The following is a 9,523-nucleotide window of genomic DNA, read 5'->3' as shown; positions in this document are numbered from 1 at the left end:
CTTTTCTTCGTAGGTTTTACTTCTCAGCTCTCTTATCGTCGAACGAAAACACAATATCTGTCAACAACCATTTTGTTGGCCAGCGATACACTGATACACTTCATACAAAATTCGAGATGTCTAAGAAGGAAAGTGCCGAAGGTAAGTTCAATTCCGGATGAAGATGAGGATGTCAGAAACGGAAATAATTTATCTTTTAACCGTCGAGATGACTAGAGATTCGACGAACCGCGAAGCTTCGACTCCTAAAATCAGCTGTTCTGCACCGAAAATGGTGGCTTTGTAAATCGAGCAGAAGTCATCTACAGCTATTACTTGGCCCGAGTAACATTTGATATGGATGTCATTCGAGATTTCTTTCAGCATCGGAAGCGAGCCAACCTCTTATAAGTCATATTTCCACATCACCTTCAGCGCGCTACTTTTTTAATGTTAAAATGAAGTGGGCTATATTTCGCCCGGCAAGCTTGAAACCGAGGGTTAAATTAGTTTTTCCCTGTCGATTTAACTAAAAACCAAGGTCATCACGATTTAGTTTAGAGTCCCTGGGACTGGGAAATATCGTCCAAGTTCTTGGAAATCAAGCTTAAGTTGGTCAAAATCAAGCTGCGCGTAAGCCGGTCTGGGCTACTTTTTCAGTGTTGAAATTAAGTGGGGTTATATTTTCGGCCAGTAAGCTCGAAACCGAGCGTTCAATTATTTTTAGGGTTAATTGGAATAAAATGGCTTACCTTATGTTTGCTTTGCGTTATTTTGATGTGTCTGGGTTCCAGGAGGTGGCTTAGAGCCATTTAGGCGAGTTTCACTTTTCGGCGGTTTGCTTCCCCTAAAGAGAAACGAAACTTAGGCGTGCGACCTACTGGCCAGACGGCCCGCGTTCAAAGCTCTTTAAATTCCACAAAAAATGTTCCAATCTACTCAAAATTACCTCATGGCAGCCGTCGATAACTCTTCTTCTCATTCGCTTTCTCCCAAAGTTCCAAAGTTTATCTTAATCACCCGAGAATCGCTGCTTTTCCAGCTCTTGCTTTCCATTTTTGCTCCGTCTCGATCCGTAACCGATTCTCTTGGCCACAGGATTTGAATTTCGTGACAAAGTCGCCTCCAACTGTTGAGAGTCAAGGGGGCATTTCTTGAGGCGGTTGGAGGCGACTTTGGCACGATGGCCCGGTCGCTTAGCTAGAAATTCAGAAAAGAAAAAAAAAAAAAAACACTAAAACTGTGGGCCCCAAAATTATATCACGCACAAAATATGTCACACCTTGCCGAAATTTACAGCCTGTTTCCTCGACGCATTACCGCGGAGTATGTCATTCCTATCTGTATATTCGTAGGTGTGTTCTTACGAAATGTAAACTGTTGTACGAATTAGGTATATACACAGGCGCTTCGTGTTGTGTTGTTAAACTCCCTGACGAAGTGTACGTTAGTCACACGAAACGCGTAGGAGAAATAAAGAAGTTATACAACTACAGTTCGCAGAGTGCTGCTCACTAGTTAAGTTTTTATTAAATTGTTCTAGTCTTCGAGTCTTCATAACATGATGTACTAAACTTATCTCTCGTCTGGTTTATTGGTTGACCGCTACGACACATACTACATGAGGTACAAGAACTGGCAAACCTCCACTACATGAGCTGCATTGCCCCGATAGATTTCCTCATTCTCGATGTTTGAGCCACTCTACCTTGTAAACTTCTCGTCGCCTCGCCCTACAAATTTTTCTACTTGGCTGAAGACGAAAGCGTAGTCGGTTTAACGCGACTCAGCGCCGTTAGATCGAATGCGAATAGTTTCCGAATAAGATCCGAAACGACTCTGCTCGCAGGGTAGCGTGCGAAAGATCTTCAGAGAAATCGAGTTTTTTTTTGTTATGAATTACAAACGCACAACATGCATGTAAACCATCGGAGGAGGTCTTATAACTGGAATTTTCCGGCATTTCCTTAAGCTTCTTTCTTGCCCTCCCAATTTCACGCGTACATAGATTATTCACAATAGGACATGAAACCGTTGTGAAGTATTTTGTTAATTATGCGTTATCAACTTCCGGTGGATTCATATGCCATCTATAATAGTGTTAAGAGGTTTGAGTCACTAAAGCAGATGACTATAGGGTTAAGGTGCGCGTCTGAATTGCAATTGTTGTCAAAAAAAAAAATCGGTTTCCTAATAATTTTTAAATAACAAATCCAAACAAAGAGAAAGTCAATTCGTAGCATCATTGATACTTTTATTTATCTTTATCATAATCTAATATGTTATATAGCACTAAGTATGCTTTTAAACATCTATCAAATTTTCATATTGTGCATTTAAAATGTATTATACCATCATTCAAGCTAGGACGCTTTTCCCTTCGAAAGTGGAAGGACAGACAAAGACCCTGTGTTGGCTGGTACGTTGTGCTATTTCATTGGTGCCTTGATAATATAAACCAAATAAAGTAATTCAGTAAGAATAAATTTCGATGTAGAAAATGTCGGCGACGTACAACCCCCAAAAAGGTTCCTGCTCAAAATTCTTTGAGGAAATTGGGTTTGTTTCAGTTTATTTCTTGTTTGTTTGTTTGTTTGCATTTCACTATTTTTTTGTCCATGGCTTTTCCCGCCCTTCCGAAAGGAAAAGGCGGTCTCGGGACAAGTTTGGAGTGTTCTGTTTCCGAACGGGCACTCCCTTGAAATAAAGCGCCTGTTCACGTTCTAATATGCAGGAGCTTGTTATTTACATAAAGGTTAAAGGTTAATCCGAGTAACGGCATTGTGACTAATTATATATAGGTAGCACATGCAAGGAAAATTAGCGATATTACATTTCGGTATTATTCTATACCATCTTCAGACTCAATTATACAAGATTCATCGCCTGGTAGATTTACTAACTAATTGAACCAAATCGATCTCTACCGAGTCATGTAGACTATTAACTAACTGACACGTTGAGTGCTAGAAAATCGCAATACCATAATCGCACTCAAGATGGTATAACATGACTATAAATTAAATCGTCAATTAACTTAACATCAATTTTAGTCACCTACTTTGAAACTTAAGATATAGGCAATAAAACACCAGATATACTTTTGTTCCTGGAGCACAGCATCTTGTTTATTTTCCTTTAAACTGCAATGAAATCGCGATTTCTCGAACCCCCATTTTCTGAAACCTCCCGATAACTGAAACCAAATTCGTTTCCCACTTCTCACCCGAACACTCTACCTTTACCTCCGATTTCTCCAACAGTGCGATTTTTCGCTCTAATTTTTGTTTCCATTGGAGGTTCGAAAAATCGGAATACCATTGTATGTTCATCTGCTGTAGGTTAGACTTTCTCACGACGATAATTCTTCTGTTTTTTTCATCGTGCTCGTTCATCTATAAAATGTGGGGTTAATGTAATGTTTAAAAACAACAAAGCTGATCACAGAAACTGGAATAGCTTTTTATAGTATCTGCATTACATGTCACGAAGGGGAACTGCAACTTGTCTTTGTTGCTGAGGTCGTCTGCGAAAGAGAGCAAGTAAAGCTGATCTGTATTCTGGCAAACGGATAGTGTATAATATAGGATTTACAAGAGAGTTTGCATAAAGTAAAACCCACGATGCAGACCGTAAATGAAAATACACTGAAAAGGACACAGACTGCAATATTTTAAATTTACTGATATAAAGGACATAATCCATTATAACTACTGGCAGGTACAACAGAAGAGATACAGCAGTCACAATCAACAATGTCATGGTCAGTTTTCTTTCTCTACTGGTTGCACCATGGTGTTGAGGCTGCGCTCCACAACGGACTTTAATAACAATGGCCGTGTAAGAAACACAAATGATCAAAAGGCAAATTGAAAAAAATATCAAAGATAAGTAATAACTGTAATATAATTTATCAAACTGATGGAGAAGTATATAAGCTATTGTTAGCAACCCAGATGTTACCCAAACAGCGGCAATTATTAATCGGTATACCCATTTTTTAAGCATTCGATGCCTGAACGGGTAAACCGTTGCGTGCACCCGTTCTAAAGCAATAATGGCCATGTTTGTTAATGAACCAAGGAGGAAGAACCACATCATAACAAGGTAAAATATCCAATATTCAATTGAAAATGTCCACATCCATAAATTACACATTGCTCCAGGCCAATAGAACAGATTAAACACAGCATTCCCTGCTACAAACATATCTATAACTGCTAGATTTATTACCAGGTACATGCTACGCTTGCGAAGATTGCGGTTTCTTATAAAAGTAATTATGGTGCAGAGGTTCAGTGTTACTATAGCAACAGACTCGGCCAGGCCTACAGTCATCCAGGGTATGCAGTCAGATAAAGACACCATCTCAAAGCTCTGTCCTTTTCGTATTACTGTTAGAAGTAATTACTCGTCTACCTGTGGAAAGATCGAAGTGAATTGTTATTATTGTCAGGTTCTTTTACTGCCTGTAGTAAAGCATGCAATTAACTGCAGGGATGCAAAGCTCACACCAATGTGCAGATTTAATTTTTGAAAACAAGTCCTGACATTTATCGGATTTCGATGTGTTGAAAACCAGTTTTCAATATGTTGCTTTCAATAATCAGGTCTGTTGTAGTATGTATTTATGTTTTCAATAATTTGCTGTAAGCCCTAAATACCGAAAGCTTATGCTTAAATTTCGGAGTCCTAAAGGAAGGAAATTTGGTCTTTAAAAATCTTAACGGAAATATTTACAATATTTCACTCCACAAAACTGTATAAATTTTATAAAGATTAAATCAAGTTTGTTTTTTCATTTAATCAAAAAGAGAGCTTTCTTTTATTTTTGCAGGTTACAAAATTTATTGATAATAGGAGACAGAAATCTTTGCCATTGTAACCCAAATAAAGCGGTTATTACACAGCTTAGAGAAGACAAGCACGATATTCTGTCTTTTCTTTTCTTTGCAATGTAACGTCGTTTAACTTCTCGTCTTCGGAGCCATTTTTTACGCAAGATCAGCGTTGATGCCATCAATGGTGCTATTTTTCGTCAAATGTTTTTATTAAATAGTCTCTTAACTCGAAGCAGAATCTGAATTAAAAATAACGATGCCGTTGTTTATCTTTTTCAAGCAAAAATGCGCTTGAGTTGTCATCCCCGATAAATTTATAACACTGAGAATATAATGCTAGCTTTATAACTTGACCTGAGAATTTAAACAAATTGCACCTCAAAACGTCTCGATACATTTAATCGCGCATAACGAAAAAAGTAACGCTTATCTTGGTATTTAAACGTTCAAATGGACTTAATTACTAAATAGTCTCGAAGGGAGAACATCATAACCTTGGGAAAGATCAACGGCAAAGCAACAACAAAAAGTAAAGCCTTGGAGCAGACTGGCTCATAGCTGTCGGAGCTTATCCCTGTTCGTGTGGCATGAAGCGGCTAGGAGTATTTCTACTCCCCCTGGACGGGATGCTAGTCTATCGCAGGTCACTCCCCCGCAATTTGTTAAGTTTCCCAAGCAATTCGCCGGTACCCATTTATACTCCTGGGTGGAGAGAGGCACTGTGAGAGTTAAGTGTCTTGCCCAAGAGCACAACACAACACAATGTCCCCGGCCACGGCTCGAACCCGGACCGCTCGATCCGGCGACGAGCGCACTAAATATGAGGCTACCGCACCTCCAAGGTATCCAATAGACATTTTAGAACAATTCTGAATATTTCACACACTGAGTTCCTTTCTAACAGCGTCTTTCATTATTTAAATGGTCTTGTTGTGATCCCAGACAAATTTTGAATGTAGAGAGCAAGTTTTATCTGTTAAGGACCTAAGCATCTTTCAATACTTGAACAATGATGAACAAGAAAATGTGTCGCATCCCGAAACTTGTTTAAAATGTGCACCAACACAACGTCTATTTTCACTTCCCCGCACACAAAGAACTAAGTAACACTTTCCATGGTAATGAAATGTTTGAATTGACATTACATTTATTTTCAAGCTTTCTCAAAGAGTGATTGTTATAGCATTGTAAAAACAAAGATCATAGAGCTCAGCAGTAAACATTTAAAGTTCTTTCCAAACTTGTACGAAAACAGTTACCAGAACAAATATTGCGAAGATAAGTGAAAAAAAAAGTTGAAACGTCTTCAACTTACCAAGTTGTAAACAAGATGCTCTCTCTGGTGAATCTTTTTGTTAAAAGATCTGTTAGTTTTTTTTTTTTTTCTGTAAAGAGATAGACAGCTTTAACAGTTTAAGCACAAATATATCCTAAAAAAGTAATGCACCTCTATAAGAGATAGACTGATATAGATAGAAGTAAATACGCAGTTATTGATGAGTAAGTTTTTTTGTCTAAAGTTTAATTTTCCATTCAATACAAATTGCTTTTGTCGGGATGTCTCGCAATCCATTTATGAACAGCACAAGACAGGTAACGAACCTAAATAAAGCGATTTTTTTTTCTTGAAGGAAAATGTTCCTTTCTTCGCTATTCTTGCATGTAAGCGCTTAAATATTTTACAACAATTTTAGTGCAAGGCGGTGGAAAAACGTGCCCTATGGCGTTCAAATTTAACACATCACCATAACGTCTATATATGCAATTCGCTGTGCACAAAAAAATATATCAACTCTCCATGCTATAAAACTGTTTTAATTGACAGTGGACATTATCATCCATTTTGGCAAGACTTCAACCCACCTTGATGGAAAACTGTAGATCCTGATAAGTTGACTCAGTGTAAATGAAAACCAGCCACACTTCAAAGAGAGAGATAATATTTGCCTAATGGAAAAATGACAAATGTAGGTGAAAACAAAATGTTAAATTTATATGATGCTAAATAACTATTGACTTAAATAATGTTGTCGTATTTCCATCTTGGACTGTCTAGAAAACTTGCATTGCACCAAAACGTCACGAGAAAATAATATAATGGCGTCTAGATAAGTTTAATACCATTCTTACTTTGCTTGCTGATCTGAAAACAAAAGAATTTCTATTTTTTTCTGCAGAGTATTGTTTGATGTCAACTAGAAACTCCATAAAAACGTTTGAAGAAAAAACATTGAAACAGCAAATGTAACATTCACGGGGTGAAAACGTTGCCCGCACAGAACGTTTTTCTGTTGGTGTTAAAGCAGTACTTAAACTTAACCTTCTCTAGATTTCTACTGAGAAACCTCTTGGCATGGCATTTGCTATTTCTCTTCAAGAATGATATCATTTGTTTCGGCGATGACCGTCTAATGTTGGCATTCATTTGTGTCAAAGAAGGCAACAGCCCTTTTTTAGAAACTGCCCTAATATTAGGTCTAAATATTAATATTCGCTGTTAAGGTAGCACACGTCTCTTCTCTATAATTCTCAACCTCACCGAATTCCCTTTTTTACTGACATCTGAAAATATCACGCCTGAAGTTAAGACTTATTAATTAAGCTACACCCACCAACATTCGTCGCTGCTTGATCTTCTTAATGCTTTTCGCCTTCAAAAAACTATGAACCGTTCGTTTCGAAACTCTCAAATCAATTGTGAAAACAATATTAGCCAAGAATGAGGCACGATCTTACTCTTTGAGTACTCCTCCTCACTGAATTAAATTCTTCTTTATTATTAACATTATTTTCTTTATTTATGGCTGAACTGTACGAACATTTGCTGATTGAGATCCGTGAAGGTTTGGCCAAATGTAGACCGGTTTACTTAGTTCGTGTAAAACGGATTTCGGTGCGTAACTATCTTGCCGATGGATGATTTTGTTAAATAAAAAAAACGCAAGTTATTCAAAATTTCTTTTCCTTTAAGACTTCATTTCAGCTGCCTTAGAAATTTAAAGTTATTCAGGGATATCAAAGGCTCTAATTTTACTTAGGCGAATTACTAACTCTCTGTTCAGTATCGACTATTATATTGTGGTGGCCTTGAATAATAGTTGTTTTGACTGTTATCCGGTGACTGTCTACCTTTCGGTAAACCTTGAGTCCACTGCCTCGAAGACTGTCATTTGGACCCAAATAAAACTGATGGTTAGTTAAAACTAAATTTGCTTTAAAACATAGAAGTGAATCTATTCACCGAGAATTGTTTACGATATTCACTTGGCTTACTTTGCACTTAAATATAATGATTTTGAAGAGCTCTCATTATATTATTGGACATTTTTTTTTTTTTTTTGATGTTTTTTTATTCACTAAACAGGATATACCTACAATAACAATTATCAGTAAAAATTCAGTGTCTTTAACCTACCTTGCCAGTAGCAAACTTCAGTTCTTGGTGAGTGGGTCTAAAAAGCAGCTCAGCAATGGTAAACAGTCACCCTGCAAAGAGATCATTTGGTTGAGCATAAAAAAATTGACAATTTTTCCTCCACTTATGTGATGTTGAATAGTGGGAAGTTAAATAATTGTTGACTAAAAATTGATGCATTTTAATTTTAAGCAGGTGAGGACAATGCAGCTGTGCTCTAAAATACTGCTACCCGATGGCCCTACCTCAGTATTTTTCTTGTTATAACCTGAGAATATTGAAATGTAGAAACCTTCCGTTCTTCTAAATAATTCGAATGAATAATTTTGTTTTAGATTTCGCACTATGTGCAAAAACCGAAACGTTCAAAACTCTTGCAACAATTGAAAGATTAAAGTTTAAATGGAATTAATTTTGTCTTAGGTCTCTGAACTAAACGCTGGGCTTAATGGTTCATTTTGAATTGATGCGTATTCGCGACTGTACTTTATGGTTCAACATTAGACCTCGACGACGAATCTCGCATAATCCGTGTCAAGAAAAAAAAAAAATACAGGCAGGTCTTTTTACGTAACTAACTGTGGATCATTGAATGTAGCTTACTTTATTTCCAATAATACTCGACTCGTTAAATTTTCTCATTTCGCCAGCCTCAGACTATATGACGCTTGATTTGAACATCGAACTTTACCCAGGTTTTTTCTCTGCTTAATCTTCCTGAATGTTTGTCTTCGTTTAAAAGGCCCTTTCAACTGAAAGTTACAGACCTCGATAATTTTCTAAATGCTGCAACCTGGAATTTATATAATAGTTTAAGCCCACCTTTGTCGTCGTTTTTTTTGGCCTATAATTGTTCTCATCATTTGCGGGGTAGCTATAACTTTCTTGTTTTCGGCGGTAAGGGAAAATGTTGCGAAAGATGCCTTTATAATATTTAGGGCTACAGCCTAGGCGAATTTGATGCAGACCCGTATTTGAAACTTTAAAGTTTTGAATTTCTTATTACTGGAACGCCTGCAATACCATGCTCAATTTTGTAGCAGCTTGAAAGAGTTCTATTAATCGAGAGGTTCAGCTGTTTCTCTATTTTTGTAAAGAACTGCATAAAATATTTGCCCTCACCAACAGATCACAGGAGACTTGCCATTCGAATTCTGTTGTGTTTTCAGATATTGGACAGTTAAGCGAAACGTAAACTCAAAGTTTTCTCCAAAACAGTAAAATAACTGTAACGCAGAGGTATGCGTTCCACTAAGTGTGATGTTTTTAATATGGACCGCTTTTAATT

General features: G+C 37.2%; 1 protein-coding gene across 1 annotated transcript; it reads right to left on the bottom strand.

Annotated features, from left to right (window-relative positions):
- Positions 1–2,208: 2,208 nt before the first annotated feature.
- Positions 2,209–4,483, bottom strand: LOC149097902 (uncharacterized). Its single transcript, XM_089278418.1, has one exon. It carries the CDS (start codon positions 4,345–4,347, stop codon positions 3,457–3,459), a length of 891 nt encoding a protein of 296 aa, XP_089134544.1. The 5' UTR covers positions 4,348–4,483; the 3' UTR covers positions 2,209–3,456.
- Positions 4,484–9,523: the final 5,040 nt, after the last annotated feature.

This window comes from Orbicella faveolata, unplaced genomic scaffold, assembly GCF_042242905.1.
Source record: "Orbicella faveolata isolate gen_17 unplaced genomic scaffold, um_ofav_v1 contig_46, whole genome shotgun sequence".
Classification (NCBI taxonomy): Eukaryota; Metazoa; Cnidaria; class Anthozoa; order Scleractinia; family Merulinidae; genus Orbicella; species Orbicella faveolata.
The sequence above is the reverse complement of the archived record's forward strand: the minus strand, read 5'-3'. Positions and strand labels throughout refer to the sequence as shown.

Coding starts and splice junctions, on each gene's coding strand:
- LOC149097902 (XM_089278418.1), bottom strand. CDS start 4,347: ATGGTGTCTTTATCTGACTGCATACCCTGGATGACTGTAGGCCTGGCC.